We start from the raw sequence: 21,233 nt of genomic DNA, 5'->3' as shown, positions 1-21,233 counted from the left end.
GAGGTTGGTCAGAACTTTCCTCTGCCTTCTTTGCAGCTCAGAAACTACAGCCTTGTTTCCACTCCCAGCTGACTAGTAGGTGAAACTGACCAGCCTTCAATTGTCTGATCCTTGTTGTTATTTGTGTTACAATGGCACTTTTCGGCCCAAACTGAGATTCCGGGCCCACTGCACTAGATGCTATAGGAAAGCACTGGGGGGTGGGCGTTTGGCCCGGCTGCTGGAGTTGTCTGACCCAGTGAGCCGAGCCCGACGAAGGGGCGAGATTTCTGAGCTGAATGAAACGCTGAGCCGACCCCGAAGGTGGAAAGCCAGGTGAGGTCTGTGCCAGGACCCGCCCCGAGACCCGCCGCCGCGCGGGGACACAGAGGTGCTGCCAGACGGAATCTTTTGTAACAGCGAGCACGTGGGGCCGCCTTCCTCCCCCGGCCGGGGCAAGCGCTGCACACACGGGCGCGGGCCAGGGCTTCTCTCCCGTCCACGTGCCGCTTCCCCCGCGGAGCCCCCCGCTGGAGCGCGGCCAGTCCCAGCCCAGCAACTTCGGGAACTCGCCGCGAGCGCTGGCGAGTCTGTAACTCAGCGGGACGGGTCCATGCAGCGGGCGGGGGGGGACGCTGCCAGCCGGCCCCCTAAACGAGCCAGGCGAGCGCGCCTCCCGGGCTGGGACCCCTCCCACCCCCCAGACGGCGAGCAGGGCCTTTGCCCAAAGCGGCTGCGGGGAAGGGAGCGGGGCGGCGGGTTGCAAGGAGCGGGGCTTGCCCAGGTGTGTGCGCCCGTCCTCCCCCCCCCCCCGGCCGGGAGCGGGTTAGTACAGCCCGGTGTGTGTGTGTGTGTGTGGAGAGAGGCTTCCCTGTGCCCTGGGGCAGCGGCGGCGCGTCGGGCGGGGCTCGGGTTCCAGCGCCCCCCGGGCCATGCCCAGCTGCAGCCGCGGCAGCAGAAGCAGCTCGCTGGCGGCCCGCTGCCCCGAGGGGAGCCCCCCCGCCCGAGGATGAGGAAAAGCCGGGTGCAGCGGATGGTCCTGGCCACTTCTCTGGGCTCGTTCCTCCTGGTGATTTTCTACTTCCAAAGCAGCCTGAACCCAGGTGAGTGACATGGTCGCAGACCCCAGCCGGCCGGATCTCTGCCCGCCCCCCCGGCACGGCCCCTTCTCTGCGTCCCGGCTCCCCGTCCCTCGCTCGGGGAACCTGCGCCCTGCAAAGGTGTGGGCGCGCCGCTGAATTGGCCCAAGTTTCGGCTGCTCAGTTGCAAAGAGCCATCCGCATATGAAAGAGCGCAATGTCCCCGGCTCCGGGACCGCTGGGGCCAGAGGCAGTTTCGGGGGTTACAGCAGGACACGGGCTGATCCGACGCTCGCTGAGATCAATGGAAAGTCTCAAAGGGGCCCTAAGTCCGCAGGACCTCCCTGGAGGTCAGCGGGACTACTCGCTGGCTCTGAACTCGGGACCGAGCCCTTTGTTTCAGACGTTCACCTAGGTGCAGTTAGGTTTATGCACTTCGATGTGTGCTCAGAGCCAGATGTATAGAGACAGTCTGGCCAGCTGGCATTTGCTTACTGCACATAAAGTCCTGCTTATGTTGAATGAGTGAAAACTCCCTGGGGAATACACTTGGCGTTTACGTATTTTTCAGCTGCAATCATTTACCTTCACTTTGTATCTTGTTTGTAAGGGGAAGGAAAATGCGATGAATGTAATGAATAGATATATGAATTTCACATATTCAAATATCCATTTTAAAAAACAACTTTGTTTGGATCTGTTCCCAGATGGCTGCCTGTAGTAGAGTAGATTTGATTTGATGAAGTCAAGGAACACACCAATCTAAAATCTGCACTCGGTATTTGAATTAAAATGTCTTTAATGCTGTGATACAGACTAACACAGGTGAAAGAATGGAACAGGTCTCAGGTGTCATATGTCACACCCAGACCCATTGAAGTGCATCAAAAAATCCAGTTAAATTGTTGTCCCGCTATGGAAAGGAGTATCTTTAATGTCTCCTGTCATTAATACATTGTGCTTGGGGAGAAGATCCTATACCAGCAGAACTAGAAAATAAACAGACTTGTACTAAAAGGGTGAGAAGTTTCACTGCCTGCTTTCTGCTCTTTCCTTGAAAAAGGAATTGCTTCCTATTTCCAAGAGGTATTATTAGGTAATTCCCATAGTTTAACAATGCACTGATGTCTTCTGATAACTTTAAAAGCACCATTGATTAATCTCTGCTGTTATCTCCTCAAATTCAAAATACCTGTTGGACAGAAGTTAGTAGATTTTTACCACTTTGGACTAACTGAGATGTAATTTCCATTTTATAGTAGTTATTCCATCACTTTAATACTCTTTTCTTGAAAATAAAAATACATAACTTGTTGGCTAAATAGTGTCTGGTTTGAAAAGCGTATTAGGTTTGTGTGTGTGTGTTATGCTTATTGTTCGAAGTTTACTAAATGAGCTGTGCAGTCCTAGAAAACTGCATTCAGTTTTCTGTTAATAATGTATGCTTTAAAATGAATATCTGCAGTATGATTTTGATATTTGGAACATTCTGTAGAAAAATGCTGCAATGGATCAGTTAAGTATCTATGTAGCAGCCGCGTTAGTCTGTATTCGCAAAAAGGAAAGGAGTACTTGTGGCACCTTAGAAACTAACGAAAGCTTATGCTCGAATAAATTGGTTAGTCTCTAAGGTGCCACAAGTACTCCTTTCCTTTTTAAGTATCTATGTATCCAACAGAGAGAGGGCCAAATTTTACATTAACTTCACTGGAATTGCACTGGTGTAATTGAGAGGAGAATCTGGTCTGTTATATGATTTTACTATAGCTTTTTTTTTTTTTTTTTAAATAGGAGGATTCCTTCATGGGCACTGATCCTGAAGACACTTACGCACATGTTTAACTTTAATCCTATGAGTACTCCCGGTATTGATCTGAACAGAATTACTCACAGGGTTAAAGTTAAACATGAGCAAAAATGTTTGCTGGTTCAGGCAATCAAACTCAGTGACAGAATCACTACAACTGCATTGGAATGAGAATTCAATTACCTATCTGGAACTCATGCCGGCGAGGTGCTGAGTGCCTCCTGTTGAGTTTGTTGGAAATTAAGTGCCCTCAATGCAAGGAACATCCCCTTAATTCAGAAAAGGTATCATTTTTGAGAGGTCTCACAGATGAGCATATTTCATATAAAATGAGGTTTCTTTGCAGGTAAAGAGATGGGGCAAATCCTCAGGTGGTATAAATGGTCATCGCTCCTGACTATTGAATGAGTCACAGGGACACACTCGTAATCTGAAATCATGAGAGTTAAGGGTAGTTTCCAGTATTGCAGCTGCCCCTCTGTGTCCTCCTTCAGTTCTTGTGGTTTTGCAGCTCCCTTTCCCTATGTAGATTGAGTGCTGTCAAATGCAGAAAACAAGCAAGCTGAAAAATATCATTTTCTCTTAGTTGAGATAAAATTGAGATTTATCACTTAGATTTTAGGTGTTGTTTGTAGCAATAGTAGGTAACCAATTTCAGACAGAAGTGTGGTTATTTTTTATTTGTTTTTAGTGGCTCTTTAAGTTGTTTGGTGTGTTTCTAGTATTACAAAAAAGCATTCCAGAGCAAGAGGTAGTCCCACAAGTCCCCTTCAAAGCAATCAAATGGTTTTTCCATTGTTGCTAAGCTAGGTTCTTCAGATTGTATTTCACATGAAACCTAAAGTGCGTAAATTGTAACTGATCGATCAGTGCTAAAGGCACATATAGATTCTGCCATCATTTGAGCCGGAATCAAGGCTTAAAATTGTGAGAGGCTGAGAGAGACAAATGATCATCTTATTAGATGTAGAAAAGCACTTAACGGGCTTGATCTGCATGGAAGAGAAATAATTTAATCAGTAAAATTCCCACCTTTAAATATGCCTCTGTTTGGAGCAGCTGGCACTGAAATAACAAGTCATATAGAAATAGGGCACTCCTATTTCAAAGTCAGAGTGTGATGCACAGACTTATACTAAAATATAGTAGAATCTCAGAATTACCAACACCTCGGGAATGGGGGTTGTTCGTAACTCTGAACAAAACATTATGGTTGTTCTTTCAAAAGTTTTACAACTGAACATTGAATTACTACAGCTTTGAAACTTTACTATGCAGAAGAAAAATGCTGCTTTCCCTTTATTTTTTTCATAGTTTACATTTAACACCGTACTGTACTGTATTTGCTTTTTTGTCTCTCCTGCTGCCTGATTGCATACTTCTGGTTCCCAGTGAGGTGTGTAGTTGACTGGTCAGTTCATAACTCTGGTGTTGGTAGCTCTGAGGTTCTACTGTAACTAAAAGTGTGAATTACCATTGATTTGGTTATTTCATTTCCAGTTTCCATGTAGACAAGGCCTCTGACCACAATCCATCCCCCTTGCTAGTGCAGGATACAGGGATCAAACTTGTTTCCGTCGAAGTCAAAGGCAAAATCCCCGTTGTCCTTGGTGGAAGCAGAATCAGGCTTGTATGGCTGAATCCTACTTGCAATTACATCAGTGTAAAGCCAGCGTAACTCACTGACTTCAGCGGGCTACTCCAGAGTTACACGTGTCTGACCGAGGGCAGGATCTGGACCTTAGTCTTTGTCATGGGGAGAGGGTGCATCTGATATTAAAATTGGTAACACATTTGATTTTAGCCAGAATTACAAAATACAGATGTAACTCTTTGTAAAACCTCTTTAAATAAACGTTTAGCGTTGGAATCTAATGCACACTTTGAGCTCGACTCTGATCTCAGTTACGTTAGTGTCTGTCCAGTGAGGTCTTGGATTGACTCTGCTGTAACCAACGTCAGAATCTGATCCTCTGTTTTTCTCCTCCAGCTTTTACCGAGCTTGTGCCTCATTGGCTGTGTCTCCACAAGCTTTGTCCACCCCAGATTTCCCATCAGAGCTAACCCTGGTGCAGCTTCCCCTGTGGTAGCAACAGTGGGAGAGCTAGTGTGGAGTAGGCTCCAGCAGATGCTTGGGTTTTTACCGTTGTGCCATTTAACCCCACTGAAACTTCAGCAAAACCAGGGGGGGGAGTGAGCCCAGCTGATTGAACAGCCCTGCAGGGGAACCTATGGGTTTGCAATTTGCATTAACCTTCACCGTACTGGCATTTTCCACACTGCCAAGCTGAGGAATGTTTTAGGTTTTGTGTGACATTTGCAGTCTCCAAAGTGGTTAAACAAATGGCCACTCCATCCCACAGGAATTTGAATATTTCCTATATAAAAGAGACAAGTCTCTGAAGAAAGCTTTGTAAGGGACATATGACTCTGCGGGGCCTAATTCTCCTCTAACCATTGTAAATCAGGAGTAGCTCCATTGAAGCCAATGGGGTTACACTGGTATAAGTGAGTGAAGAAACCAACAGGCCCCTTGGGCATAAGGCATTTCAGTTTGTGCCTTTGGTGTCTGTCTATTGGTGAAGGCCCACGGGGCTACGGAGTTGTAGTGAAATGCATGTGTAGCTACTACCAGCCCCCTCTGGCTGCAAAACAGTCAGGATTTTCCTCTGTGCATTTATTGACTCTTGCACCCTTGTTCACTAGACTCCAGTGGCAGTTCCGGGTGCCTTGCAGGATTGGGGTTTGCTTCGGCTAATGTATTCAAAGTGCTGTATTCATACAGTCATAGCATTTAATGCCAGAAGGGAGTGTTAGCTCATCTATTCTGAGCTCCTGTGTGTCACTGGCCACTAAACTTCATCCACTTTCCTTTGTATTGAGACCAATACCTTTGTCTGATTAAACCGCTCTTCTAGAAAGGCATCCAATCTTGATCTGAAGAGCTCCAGAGGTGGAGAATCCACCACTTCCCTTAGGAGTTTTGTTCCCGTGGTTAATCTCCCTTGCTGTTGCAAAATTGAGGGCTTATTTCTAATTTGAATTTGCGATTGGTTCTTGTTGTATCTTTCTGCCCTAGATTAAAGAGCCTTTTAGTACCCAATATTGCAGAGGGGGGGAGGGATAGCTCAGTGGTTTGAGCATTGGCCTGCTAAACCCAGGGTTGTGAGTTCAATCCTTGAGGGGGCCATTTGGGATCTAGGGCAAATGGGGATTGGTTCTGTTTTGAGCAGGTGGTTGGACTAGATGACCTCCTGAGGTCCCTTCCAACCCTCATATTCTATGATTCTGCATTTTCTAGAGTTCTTTGCAGTCCACCTGTTGGTGTGAGTTGTTGAACCTCCAAAGATGCCTTTGAGTGCCAACACCAGGGCCTTACACCGCCATTGATCCATGCACACAGGTCCTGCTGACTTTAGGAGGACTTTTGCTGCCCATCCACAACAGCATATAGCTCATGAAGTTTTTGGCACCCAGTAAGCTCAGGGAAAGCTATTTCTTTCCACTAGAATAGCAACTAAGTTCTATGTCTGGTGTCCTAGGTACTGCATCTCCTATAAAGCCTTGAATTGCGTTCACAATTACATCCCCTAATGACCTGAATGTTAATGAAAGGAATGGCAGAAGGGGCCCTGATGTCACACACGCTCTGACATTGTACAAGCCATTAATATTTGCAGCTGGTTGTGAATAATGCCTAAGAAAAGAAAGGGAAAGTGAAACTTGCAGTGTAGCTGACATTCCTTTAAAGCTTCTGTTCTGAAACTTTTCCATGTAAAGGGGCCCTGTCTTGCTCCCCTCATGCACCTGGCCCCAGCTGTTGACATTGCTGCCATTAAAAGTTTGTTTGTTTTTTTTTGCTACTTTTTACTCATGTTAGACCCGCAGAAGCAGCCCAGCTGTGGCAGAGTGAGCTGGAGTGGGGATCGTGATCAAGTATCAGGGAGATGCAACCACTTTGGCCTTCCTATATTACCAACTGTAAGAGGCATCCTAGCTCGATGGGAAGCAGATTTTGCGGGAAAAGAGGAATTCCGTTATGGAAAATATTGAAATCCTATTGAACATCCATTCATTTGAGTGATTCATCGAGAGACAGTAGTTATAAGATGAGCCTATTTCCTGCTCGTACCTGTTGTGCTTTTCCTCACAGAAGAACTCGGTTTTTGTTTTTTGCTTTCAAGACATGGCTGTGTGACTTTAGAACTAATTCCCAGTGCTGTTCACACCAGCTGTGACTCCTTGTGTGGCGTTTACGCTGTGTGAGATATCAGCCCAAGCCACCAAATTTGGATCTGGATGTGGAAGATCCAAAATTCAGGAGAGTTTGGATCTGGGGCGGGATTTGGTCCAGGCCCACCTCTACCTTGTACATAGTTAATAAACCCATGATCTCCTTTGAGCAAAGTGGCTCTAACGAACAGTACACTCGCTAGGTCACTCAAGCCAAGATTTTCAAAGGTGACTAATGATTTTTGGGTGCATCCATTTTTGGGTCCCAAACTTGAGGTGTCTTAAAGGGGGCTAATTTTTAAAGAGTACTGAGCACCTGCCAAAACCAGGCCATTTTAAGGTGTCTCAATTAGGCACCCAAAACTGGTAGTAACTTTTGAAAATCTTGGCCAGAGTGAGCTGTCACAGTCAACTCTGGATTTGTCCCCACTGGGAAAATGCCCAGCAGTGCAGCTGTACTAGCGGCAGCACCAGTGGGAATTTTCCCCCTAAAATTCCCTACTGCAGGCATGGCCACTAAGACAGGGGGAGCGGGGAAAATGTTTTAAATCATATCTTTAAAAATTTCTTGATGACAAATTAATACTGTGCTCTTCCCCAGTGCTTTTCAGGTAAGGTGCTCAAAGTGCTTTATGATAATTATTTAAATAATATTTTACATCATCCCTGTGACATATGTAAATATTATTACACCCGTCTTGCAGCTGGGGGAAACTGAGGCATAGAGCTGTTAAGTGACTTGTCCAAGGCCACACAGAGTTGGGCCCCAAATCTGCAAATGCACATGGGCTTAGGTTTAAATGGGGCTACTCGTGCTTAAAGTTAAGCATGTGTGTAAGTATTTGCAGGAGTGGGGCATTAGCAGAGCTAAGAATAGGATTTATGGGTCCTACTCCCAACCCCCTCCCCCCATAGTCTGCTCAAACCACTAGACTAGGGTTGCCAACATTGTATTTCAAAAATAAAGGAATGTTTTCTTAGCACCCCACCTCACCCCTCCTCCCAATATTATTATTATTATTATTTTATTATTTAATTTATTAATAATAATAAGCAGTACTCACCTACATTCGCCAGGGCTATTTCTTATTGCTTTTTGCTGCACTCAGCAACTCCCGATCTTATTGTACAGAGATGAAGAAATAAGAGATGTTCCTGCTAATAAGGGACTGTTGGCAACCCTACCTAGACAACAGTTCCTCTGCATTTTTTTTAAAAAAGTTTATTTTTCATTCAAAGATTTAGGGTAAAATCCGACACACTTGAAATAATGGTAAAACTCCCATTGCCTTCAATAGGATCCGTGTTTCCTTCCTAGTTTTAAATTATAATAATTCAGGGAAATGAATACATCAGAATGACCCAATACAACTCAAACCATTGTGTTGTAGTTACTCCAAATGTCCACTTGGGGTTGCATCATTGTCTTATGTCTTAAAAAAATGCAATGTGGATCTTGTCTTTGCTATCCACTAGCAAATGAATGCAAGTGAAATCCCAAGTGGCATCAAGAGACGCATGCTCTGCCTTCTCTTACCTCGTTGGGTACTCACCTGTGTATTGAACCTGGTCCTGCAAACTCTCGTGCTTGGAACTCCTGCTGGAGCCAACTGGGATTTTGTGCACAGAGGGCTTGCTTGATCAGAGAGCTTCTTAGCAACTGACCAACCCAATTCTAAATCTTTCCAGATGCTGATCTGACTTCCCTTTGGTTTGTGCAACATGACAGGCTCTGGTGTGAAAATATAAGGGACCCTCCAGGGCTTTTATCCATTTGCTTTCGTTGCAGATGAGTTGCGTGAGTTTTTTTCAGCTCGTGTTCTGGTTTTTAGCTGTATGAAATCCGAGAGGCAGTAACTGAGTTGTAAGAGGCAATATACTAGTGCACTGTTAAAACAATTGGCCAGTATGTCAACAGAGGCATTAGATAGCACCGTCTGGAATGCCAGTTCCCACACACTGCTTGCGTTGAAAGGAAGGCGTGTAACATAGAATCTGTGACCTACTCTTGTGGACTCACTGGCTGGCTCTGCACTCGAACATGGATCCGTAATGAAGTCCATATGTTCCTGAGGGCCAATCCTTTCATGTGGAATGCTTTCTAGTCCCTCTTGGGTTTGTTCAGTTTCCTGACGGTCTGTGATAATTGCAAGAGATTTGAGAGAGGGCAAGTGTGGGATTTAGCTTGTCTGGAAGTTTATTTCGAATCTGCAGAAAAGAGACCGAAGATGGTGATCCTGGGGTCTTTGCCATATTGATCCAGGCCTTTTTCATCCCAGGGTTTGGTTCATTCAGTGCACCCGGCGTGGGGCTACATCTCATGAATAATGTCTGCTGGCTAGTTCACTCTTTTTACTCTCTCTCTGAAACAGGCTCATCCCTCGTATATTACTGCATGTGTGGAGATCCAGCAAGCTAGCAGCCTTCATATCTAATGGAGGGGGGGCTGGAGGAATGGCATTCCCAGCGAGGTGATCTGTGACTGTTTCACTTCTGGTATTGATTGGCCAGAGCCCAAATTTACTGATCTTCAAGTCACACGGTACCTTCTCCCAGCTGTTTTCTGATGAGGGCAAGGGTTAGAGTAAGGGAGAGTGAGGAGAGCACAAATTTCCATCCCCTGGCTAAAAGCAGAGGGAACTCTCCCTCCTCCTTGACAGGCACTGTTCCAATCTACCTTAACCCCTGGGTGGGGCTGAGAAGGTGGTTGGGGAGAGCTCTATATTCGGGCAGCAAAGTAGGAGAGTCTTATTTTGGATGGTGTGGTTGTGTGTGTGCTGATGCAGCTCCGATAGCTGGGACATGTGCCCAGATCACAGGATTGAAGTCGTCTTTGGGCTAAATGGTACGAGCTGTAGTGAGGAGAGCCATGCCAGGCAATCGATGTATCCCTGGGCACCAGTCATCATTTGGCCACTTTATGGAGCCAGTATGGTAAATGTGTCAATGTGTGTCTTTAATCTGATGATGTTCCCCAAGGCTCTGCTGATGAGTGAGGTACATTAAACAAACAGGAAGGCAGAACCCTCCCTGGCATACCACTTCCAGCCTTCACTTCTAACACAAGTGAAATGTTGCCGGAAGCCAGACTAAGTGATCACAATGGTCCCTGCTCACCTTTAAATCTATGGAGTTTCACATAGTTGGGGAGTCTTAAGAGAATGGCTGACCTACCAGCCAAACAGCGGGAAGCTCAACCAGAGAAAAGGAACCCTCTTGGTGGACAGATCTGGGCACTGATTCTGTAATTACTGCTTATGTCTTGATAGCAGGATGGGCCCAATCCCACCATGAAGTCACTGGGAGTTGGTAACATGCAAGGTAGACGATAGGCCTAATAGCAGAGCTGCTTGGAAAATGGAGTTCTTTTAGTGGAAACTTTTTCAACTTCAACATTTTTTCGATTTAAAACAAAAAACAAAAAAATTCAAAAGAAGGAAAAAAATCATTCTTGTGACATAAGAAAGAAAACCCCCAAACTGAAGAGTTTTTGATTTTCGGTTTTTCGATGAAAAGTCAACACTTTTCGCAGCAGGCAGAGACTCTAGTGAAAAGTTTCATTTAGTAAAACAACCACTTTTCTGTCAAAAACCAGGTTTGATGGAAAATTTTCAAGCCACCTTCCCCGCAGACAAGGCTGAGCTTCATGGTTTTCCCACCATCACTTTCATTTGACAGAGACCTGACTCTGAAATACACCCCAAGCAGGGGCAGCACTGAACACAGTTTTTGGAAGAGCTTCTGAATAATCCAGTGAGGACAACTGGCTGGGCCAGTTCAGGCAGAATCATGCACTGTCCAGAACACAGTTCTGCCAGCCAGTCTGAAGCTGGCAACTGAATACTCTCTTGATGGACAAATAATCTGAACCTCATTTGTAAAACCAAATTATTAAAACCACTTTTCCATCAGCTGCTGCTTGGAGAATTCCCCCAAAGGAAGTCACAGAACCTGTTACGGGAGCTGGAATTTATCATGTGATGAGTTGTCTTACCTGGCTGCTGTTTTCCATGAATATTTTAATTTAAAGCATTACAACTCTGTTTTAATCCCCCTGCAAGCACAACGCTCCCCAGAACTTGTTATAAAACTGTTTATAATAGTGGCTTTTATTTGCTTGACTCTGTTTATTAGACACATCTGTACAGATGCCCATATTCTCATTAAAATGCACTTACGGACCATCAGCCAATCCGATGGTAGGTCTCACTGAACATCTGCAGTTAGAGATCGGCCCAAATCACAAGGCCAGCTGTGAACCACCATCAAACATGGGTCCTTGTGTACACTGAAGCTTTTGCACTGTCGTAACTACACTGTTTAGATGTGTTGCAGCAGTAGGATCGGGCTTGCACCAACATACTTACCCAAATGCAGGGGTAAGTAACTGGTGCGTGTCTAAATTTGGGAGTTGCACCAGTGTAACTATATCAATTTAGTTACATCAGTGCAGATTTCTATTCTATATAGGTTCTTATACTGTGCTTGTCACTGTAGTATCTGAGGGTATGTTTACACTGCAATAAAAGACCCATGACAGAGAGTCTAGGACAACTGGCGCAGGCTCATGGGGCTTGTGCTACAGGGCAAAAAACAGCAGTGGAGCTGTTCAGGCTTGAGCTGGAGCCTGGGCTCTGTAACCTGGTGAGGGGGGAGGTTCTTGGAGCCCAGGTTTCAGCCTGAGCCTGCAGGTCTACACTGCTATTTTTAGCCCTGTAGCATGAGCCCAAGTCAGTTATCCAGGCTCTCAGCCCTGCTGCTGTGGGTTTTTTATTGCAGTTTAGGCATATTCTGAGTGCCTTCCGGTACTGCATTGAGCAACAGGGCTACCCATCTGTCAGGTGGTGTTTGTTCCTTAGTCTAGACAAGCCCAGAGCTGAAATTCAGATCTGCATCGGCAGCCTGATTCGCTCATGCTTTGCACCCTGTGTAAGCATATTCACCAGTGGAAAGTGGGTGAGAAATGCTACCAGATCAGAATGGCAGGGTTAGCCTCTCCTGTTGCCCAGGTGTAGATGACTACAGGCAGGAAAAGGCAGGCCCTTGAACTTTATGTTCGGGGTCCAACTCTTCTTCCATTCATTGCATGCAAAAGATGCCACATGCTGTGAACTACAGTAGCTGTTCTTAAGTTGTCCCATGACAACCATCAGCTTGTGCATTTTAAACACACACCAAGGCAGGCCTGACATTCTTCTTGCTGTTGAAATTTTTAAAAATGAAATAAATATTAGACTAGATAATATAGGTGAACAGTTATTGGTGTGATTTGGGCATGCAGTTGCCATGGTTTGCACACAGAAAGGGCTGATGCACAAAACTGGTTTGAGTTGTGTGCACAATAATAGTCATGGCACACCAGTGGGAGAGATTTTGTGTGTACCCAACCCTGGATGCATGTGTGAATTAAGATTTGCAGCCCCAGCCTGCACACGTGTATCAACAGTTGTGTGTGCAAGTTGGGCATGCACACATTTTTAGATGTGGAAGAAATTGTCTCTTTGAAAGCAGTTTAGTGCCAGGTTCATTTAATTACTTCTTGCTGCTCCTTCCTGTGTTTGCAAAGCAACTCTATGATGTGGTCCCTCTCCTCAGGATCTTACCGTCTACTCTGTGTGAGTACAATACACACATTTAACCCAGGAGGCATGAGAACTGGCACAGACAGGTCTGTAGGAGATTGGCAGTGCAAAGGTTGGCAACACAGAGCACAGGTAATGCACTCTTGTGCATGGGAAGAGAGAGTCGATGATAACTTCTTTGATATATTGCAGCTTAATAATACATTTATATGGTGCCTTGAGGGTCCCTTAACCAGTATCTCTCATTTGCAGTTCACCCTGGAAAGGTGAACCTTGGTTTCAGTTTGCTGTACTATGGCACAGGACCTGAAACTATCCAGTAATAATAATTTAACTTATTTTGGACAGGGCCTTTTGATGGAGGATCTCAAAGCACTGTGCCAATGTTAATTGTTACAACAACCCTGCAGATAGGGAAGTATTCTCCCCACAAGGCATGGCGGGATTTGCCCAATTTATTTCCCACTGACTTCCTTAGGAGTTGAGGGCATTCAACACTTTGCAGGATCAAGGCCAGTTCCACTTGCATTGAAATCATTGCTGTTGACGTCAGTGGATGCAAGAGAGGGCTTGGAGTCAGCTGGAAATAAAACCCAGGGTTCTTGACTCCCAAGCCTCTGATCTAGCCACTAGCACACACTCCCACCCTTGAAAAGGAGGCAGACTGTGGGCATCATAATCTGTTATCTTTAGAGAGTATATTGCTATGCAACTGAGGTCCAGATACCTGTCTGGGTCAGAGGCTTTGGTTTGATCCCGTGCTTAGTTAGGATAACTTGATACTGATTTATTTTCCCCTCCATTCTGCAGTGTTCCCCCTTTTCTAAGTCCCCATGTTTAAGTACAGCTAACCCTTTGACAGTAAATATCCCCGCTGCCTCTTGAGAGGGAGCAACCTGGGAAAGCTGCAGGGCTTTAAACTGTTTACTTTTCACATCTCCATTCTTTATATTGGATGGTTTGTGCATGCCCTGTTGGCTCTGCTTGAGGAACGCTCTGTGAAGAACTCTCGCTAGGCTGGGGATGATGCCACGGCGAGCCTGTTGTGGATCCTTCTTGTTTATTCACCTCCTTCTAAATACCTGCTTTCACCGAAGTCCTTCGGGGTACGGCATGTAGCTGCCTACAATGGACCATGTTTGCTTGACATTTTACTTCTGGCCTGCCCAGTGCCACTTGAAAGAGCAAATACCCATCAAATCTATTTCTAATGGGGAGAATAGCCTACGTTGTGCTGTAGGGGAAAAAGGCCAGTGGTGGGAATCAAGACCTCTAGCATTGTCTCCTTTATGGCCTGCTTGGACTCCTGTCTAATATCACTTTCCTGGTAATGATCCTGTAGCCGCCAATGAAATCCCCTCCATGCAGGCAAAACCTCAGTCTCGGGCCTAAAGCCTGGGGTTAGGCAGGTATGCGAGAGAGCTGAGAGCCTGTCTGTTGGGAGCTAACTGAAAGTCCTGGGTGGCCATTGGTCAGCTGAGCTCATCTCATTCCCTGTGATTTATTGGAAATCTACCAGCCTGTGGAATAATGTTGATGCATTGCTTTTAAAAAAAAAATTATTAACAACCTAGGGAACAAAGCTAATGCAACCTTCATATGTTTTTGGGAAGGCAGCCGAATGCAATGAGGAGGGTGTCTAGCACGTCTGAGAAGAGTCAGAGCCACATCTAAAGGTGTTTAGTGAAATAAGGACTCTGTGCAGAAACCCCTGAATCAAAACTTCAGTTCATTGATGTCTATAAACTACTTGTGCTGAATCTCCCGTTCCTTGGAGACTACCATTAAGAGTTGGTATGAATATGATCATAACTTAATGAGTGAAATGGCCCCTTTTGCAGGCACTGAAGTATTTACAGACTTTACATAAAGAAGCTCAACTCGTATCAACTACCCCTGGAATGCAGCCACTTCTGGGCTAGGGGGCAGCAGCCATTAGAACAGTTCCTTCTTCCATACAGAGTGGTTGAGTAGAGGGACTGCTGAAGAATACTTCATGCAGGCAGGGGGGAGTTCTGACTGACAGTATGTGATTATCCAAAGTGGAGGTTAGTCAAGACACTGAGGTTGACACCTCTACCCCAGAGTGATCACAAATGAGAGGGACCTCTGTTTTACACTCCTCTGCAGGCTGGAAGCTCCAGAAACACAGCCCCATCTAGCAGTGTGCTACAGCACAGTCGCGCTATTGAATCACCAGCAACTTGCCTTTTCCTTGGAGGGCTCCAGTCTACATACGTCAACAGCCCTGCTCTCCTTAGCTAGTGCAGACGGACAGAACCACAGCCTAAGGTCCAGGGAGTGTCTTTGTACCTGCTGACCAGTAGGTTGACCAGAATGAACCCTCAGCTTTCTGTCAGCGTTTCTTTCTTAGCATTGCAAATATCGTAGTTTTTCACTCCACCAGTGCTCTCGCCACAGGTTCTGTGCTTTGGTGTAGGGTTTGGGGGAGATTAAAGCTTTTCTGTGCTCACCGTACCCTGGCAATCATTTACAACTCGGGCATTCTGAAAGCTTGCTGGCCAACTGACTCTTGGAATAAGTCAAAGATCTGCTGAATTCCAAACTTGGTTCTATGCGCTTAAGAGCTGCCTTGCTTTCCCTCCATTGACTAGAATGCCGGCCCCGCTCAAGTTATGCAGCTCCATTGCCCTCTAGTTACTGGGGTTCCACTGAGGATATAAAACCCCTAATGGTTACTACAGGGAACAGAGTTTCTCTCTTAGCTCAAAGGATGCAGGCCTGTGTATGTGGAGCCAAAAGAACTGATGACGGAGACTGGTTGGTGTCTCCTGTTTGTGGCCCACAGGTTTGTTACAGGAGGCCCTAGAGCATGTACATGAAACCTGTGGGATTTTTGTTTGTGTAGGAAAACCACTGATTGCCTAAGCCATAAAGGCAGTTCCTGAAGTGTGGCATTGACTGCCCGTCATTGGCCTGGAAGCCACTTATATTTCCTATAGCTCTCCAGTGCTTTGGCGTTTGATATGGTTATATGGTTAATTTTGTCTTGAACAAGAAGAAAGGTTCTTTTCTGATAACTTTTACCACTGCATTTATTGCTGGCCTAGGGTTCAGTAGCTATCTGTACCAAAGCCCTGGGATATGCTACTGCCCCCACCTGATCCGTGAGAAGAAGCACAACCACAACACCCACGTCTTGACACAGCTACATTGGTTCCCCAGCTCATGTCAAAACTAAGATAAAAATCTGTCGCCTTCCTGCTCGATTTTTAAAACTGTCCTAGTTTCCAGCTGACTGTTCCCTTGTGTGTCTCTCTCTGCTTCCGTACTGCTCCTGCCCCTCCCCTAATACCAGCCTTTTCGCACAGTGTCACCCACAATGCAAAAACCTTGCGGTCTTCTGATGATCTGGAACAGCCTCTCTTTCTTACTAGCTGATCCATCTCTGTTGTATCTCTTTGACTCATCAGTTGGACAGATCTCCACTGAAGACGTAGCTCTCCGCCTTTTAATCACTCCCCCTGTGCTGCTGCTATTTAGTTTCACTGCACCTGTTTAACTTAGCTTCACGCAAGGCCTTTTGGCATGTCCTGGAGATGCTTTTCTGTACCTAGCAAAGCTGTGCTGTAGCGCACGGTGAGCTTGGAGATCGCTCGCTATGTTAGCTGTTTTGTGCTTTGCATAGCTGCTTCCTCAAGCACCACCGAAAACCATGCTGCCCACGACAGGTTCTGGTGTTGTGCTCACAGGCGTAAATTATGATATGCTGAGAGACACTGGAGACTGCATCCGTCACAGACCTCTTTGAGACCTGATTGAATTGGCCTGGTCAACACTGGTTCTCCACTTGAGAAGGGAGTTACCTCACATCATGTGTCAGTATATTTATGCCTGCGTCTGTAATTTTCATTCCATGCATCTGAAGAAGTCGGATTTTTTACTCACAAAAGTTTATGCTCAAATAAATCTGTTAATCTTTTTAAGGTGCCACCGGACTCCTCATTGTCTTTGAGCTTGGGTGTGAGTACCCTCTGCCATAGGCCTCGACTTCCCCTTTGCCCAGTGGGTGCTTGACCCCCCCCCCCCCCCCCCCCCCGGCCCCACTCTTTTCCCGCCCCTGCACTGTCCTCCCCCCCATTCCACCCCCTTCCCTCAAGTCCCAGCCCTAGTTCCGCCTCTTCTCCGCCTCCTTCCCTGAGCGTGCCATGTCCCCATCCCTCCACCCTCCCTCCTGGAAAGTCCAAAGCACCGCCAAACAGCTGTTTAGCGGCAGCTGGGCAGGAAGCACTGGGAGGTAGGTGGAGGAGCAGGGACACTGCACGCTCGGGGGAGGAGGTGGGAGGGGCGGGGGGAGCTTGGCTGCCAGTAGGTGCTAAGCACCCACTAATTTTTCCCCGTGGGTGCTCCAGCCCCAGAGCACCCATGGAGTTGGCGCCTATGCCCTCTGCAATTGATATAACTGTCAGGATAAACTAATCACAGGATTCCACTTAGTACAAAAAGGGTAGTGAATCCACCCAGGAGTTCTGGATAGAGTGGATGGATGGGTTTTTCTGACAAGGCTGAGTACTCTGTGTGTGTGTGTGTGTGTGTGTGTGTGTGTGTGTGTGTGTGTGATAGAGAGAGAGAGAGACTGACTGGCCAGTGCAAGAAAACCAAGCAGCAGCCTGTAAGCATAGTGTGACCCTGGAGAAGCCTGGAGAGAAGCTGGGGTCAGGTATGCTGGCCGAGTGAAGCTTGGGGCTGTAAGCTAAGAAACTGCGCCTTTTGGTTTTGGTCTCCCTGTGCTCAGAGAAGCAGGACTTAGTACATTTCTTGTAAATAAAAAAGGCTGCATCAAAGAAGATACCAGACTCCATCTCCATCATCAGTTTTTTACTCCCAACTGGGATGTCCCCAGGATGCTGAATTTTGACAAGCTGCTCTGGTTAAAAAGGGGCAACATTAGTTAGTTTATGGTCTGACTGTGCTTGGAAATGCACATTGCGTTCAAAGTTTTGGGGCTGATACAACATATTAAAATGGTTGGTACACTCATACTGATGGGACCTGATAGTCACAGACTCCTTACAATCTGTGTATTCTTAGCCAGGATCTGTTAGTCCTGTATCTATCCCAATCATACACACATTCCACACTAAGGTGCTTTCACACATCCCTTGCTCTTTTATGCTGGAATTCTTTTCCCTGGACAGACCAGGATAGATAGATTGGTAGAGTTAAAAATCTAAAGATCCTTCTCCTCCTCCTCTGAAGGTCTGAACCTCCATTGTCCTGTCCCTTGTGTTGTGACGTGCTCCAGGGCAAGGTGAGTGCAAAGCGTGTGTGAAATGTTACCGGTTAACATTTTACGAGCCCTTTGCACTAGTGTAAATGACCGCAGAAATGACTGCAAAGTGACAGAGACTCAGGCCCTGGCTGTTGGCCGTACAGTCTTTGCGGCTTGTTCCTCACTTCGTGAATGGCACGTCCTGACTAATTTGCCTGCATATTGTGGATGCCTCCTGGGCTCTTTCCTAATTCTGCTCTTGTGGAGAGCCTTGGGCTGCATCGGGTCTGAAAGGGATTGCTGCGTTCCCTTGTCTCCGTGTCTGTCCCTTGCAGGCAGCTCCATGTGAGTTGTCACTCTCTAGACGTTCTGCAGACTGCATGGATTTGCAGCCCACCACAAGTATGAAACATGATCCAGCTCTGGTCTCTGACCAGATGCTATTTAGCTGCTCTGTGTGATGAATTATTGACCCTGCAGGAAGCAGGGTGACTGACATAGGGATCAAAGATGATATTTTATTTGGAACTGTTCACGGTGGGTGTTTCTGTGTCTATGTCCTGTGTCAAGGTGGACTTCCCGCAAGGCAGGGATTCAGGAAATTAGCTTGAACTAATTAGTGCTCAGCAGATTTTCAATAACACTCCTCTCCCCCATGCTCATTGTCCTTTCCTCTAAATCAGCAGCTGAAGTGCATGAAATTATGAATAGCTCTCCATGGGTAGCAGTGACACCTGCATAGTATGCCCCTGATGCAAATGAGAAAAGAGGCACAAAGAGATTAAGGACCCAGTCTTGCACATACCTGCTCCCAAGCATGGTGCTTGCTAGGTGGAGTCCAATAGAAGCTAATGGGTCTATTTATGGTAGTAAGCACTATGCATGGTAGTAGCATCTTTGAAGGATAGGGCCTGACGTATTTTGCCCAGGATCACTCCTGGCTCTGGGAGTTACATTCTTATCTCCCTTGGACTTCAGGAAGGTTGAAGGGTGTGACAATTTGGGGGATCTGACTGTACTATATAGGGACTCTGGTTGATGTTATAAAAATTGTTACCTCATGGAATGCGTCTAGGCGGATGTGGTCTCCACCATGTGCTGACAAGGCTGTAAGTAATTTCTCCCTGACCAAATACAATGGAGAGTTGCCAACTTTGGTCCAGAACACAGTTGTTAAACAATTGGTATGCTAAGGAGGTTGGCTAGAGCTGGAAGAAGCTCCGTCCTTGTGCTTGTCTGTGAGATGCTGATGAAGTAAAGAGTAGAAAAACAGCATCAGCAGAACAAAGGAACCCGGTGCTGGCAGGGGGACACATAGACTGAGAGACTCCATGGAGACAAGACAGAAAGCTTGGGGCAGGAGAAGGGAAGAAATAGGTATGTTTTCGCAGTAGGGGGTCCTATTTAAATGTGGGCCGGTTAAAGTCAGAGAAAACTAGCTGAGCTGGAAAGACTCCATGATTTGGAAGAGAAGTCATACACTGTAGAGGAAGGATCCTAGATGCCCCAGAGGGCTCTGCCCAATCCCAAAGAACTCTCCAGAATGGTGAGGAACCTGAGACAGGGAAATGTGTCTAGGTGTGTGTGTTGTTTGGTATATTTCTCTGGCTACTCAGTAACGAAGAAAGCTGTTTAGAATCCTGTGCAAAGTCTGTCAGTGAGTCTGTTGGCTTTCACTATCACATACCCCCGAGGAGGTGAACTGTAAACCAGAAGGTGCACACCTTCAGTCGGATTCTGGGGAATGTGCAAGAGCTGCTGGAAGGCTTGAGGGGAGACAGCACTAGTTTCAGGGCCTAGGCAAATGGACCCTGGAGTTCCCCCTGCCAAGAAGGGTGTCAACAAGAGGCCCACACCTGGAGTGAGTGCCTAGAGACCCAAAGCCAGGAACAGTGCCTAAATTCAGCTTCGCCCCAGCAGGCAAAGGGCACTTGGGATTCAGTATTTGGATCGCCTCCTAGCACTCTGGTGAATATCCAACAGTCGGGAGCTTGACTAGATCTGTGACAGAGGACACTTGGAAGTCAGTAGGAGTTGGTAGGAGTCTTGCCAATGACTTCAACAGGTGCAGGTCCAGATACCCAGAGTCAGTTGGGAAGAGAATCCATGGTTCCTGACTCCCAGGCCCCTGAACTAGCCATTAAACTGCTCTCCCCCCTGGAAAAGGAAACTGACCTTCTGTAGCGCCTCCTGCAGACCAAGTGTCTCAGAGAGCTAAACAGGACAGTGTGCTTAATGCTGATCGTGCAGTAGCCGTGGAGGCAAATACTGCAGTTGTTCAGACAGCCAAATGGAATTGATACTTATGTATATGGTGTCTCAGTGCTACATTGATAGGCACCTTGGAAATGCTTGAACTCTTCTCAGACCCTTCTTCTGATACTCCGAGGAAATGTTGGCTGAGAAGTCTGGGATATCCGTGCTCCTTCATGATTACTGAAGTGGGAACTTGGTCATACTGGATCAGACCAGCGCTCTGTCTCACCTGGTACCTTTGTCTCAGGCAGCATCTCATGCCACAGGCTTCATAGGAAACTCCATGATGGATAATTATGCAATAACATTCTCACGAGGGGGAATTCCTACTTTCACCAGGCTTCATGATTGGTTTATGCCCTAATGTTCTTAAATTTTTATCCCAGCTAATACAACTGTGTCTATTCATATAAATCTTCAGTCCTTTTTTTAAAGCTAAGCTCTTTAACTCTGTTTCTAGTGGCAATGAGTTCCACAGGTTAACTAATCATATGTTAAAAGGAAATAATCTAATCAGAGATCTGAACTGGGCCTATAGTTGAAGAAGCACTGAGAATCCCAGAGATGAACAAAGGGAAAGCAGGAGTAACCACTAGTAAACTGGTGCTATCAGAAAGGATTTGCTGAGTCTACCTTTTCCATGATCTGGTTCCTATATCCTGCTTTGTGATTTTTATCAGTCCCATATGGGGAGCTGGCCTGGCTGCTAGAAACATACCAGCCAGGCATATACATCCCTCTGAGGGAGGCTGGGTCTGTGAGCAATACATCATCCGGGATGTTTCTTTCTTGCTTGCATTTTTTGAGTGTTGATGTCGTGTGCCTGAAAACGAGCGACCAAAAGCACTGGTCTGAGCCAGATCTAAGTACAAGCAGGCACTGTGCAAGCTCCCTGGCCAGCATTCTGCAAGAATGCCTGATCCCAACTCTCGGCACCCTCCACTATCCTGGGCTCCCACACAGCAATCCCAAGGCCAGGGCTTGGAGCACAGTGGAACAGGAAGCAGTGGCCACTGGCTGGTACAGCTGGGCTCTTAATCTGACAGGTTGGCGCAGTTACCTGG

At 46.4% G+C, this 21,233-nt stretch overlaps 1 protein-coding gene across 2 annotated transcripts in view; it reads left to right on the top strand.

Annotated features, from left to right (window-relative positions):
* The first annotated feature begins 384 nt into the window (after positions 1-384).
* Positions 385-21,233, top strand: part of CHST13 (carbohydrate sulfotransferase 13) — a 77,651-nt gene continuing 56,802 nt past the window's right edge. Inside the window, exon 1 of one of the 2 annotated variants that reach the window (XM_007059964.4) lies at positions 385-1,082. In XM_007059964.4, coding sequence (XP_007060026.2) covers positions 593-1,082 — 490 coding nt within the window. In that variant the 5' untranslated portion in view covers positions 385-592. The remainder of the gene's footprint in view (positions 1,083-21,233) is intronic. The other variant, XM_043551681.1, reaches the window with a different exon arrangement.

Source organism: Chelonia mydas, chromosome 7, assembly GCF_015237465.2.
Source record: "Chelonia mydas isolate rCheMyd1 chromosome 7, rCheMyd1.pri.v2, whole genome shotgun sequence".
NCBI lineage: Eukaryota > Metazoa > Chordata > Testudines > Cheloniidae > Chelonia > Chelonia mydas.
This window is presented reverse-complemented; position numbering and strand designations above follow the sequence as displayed.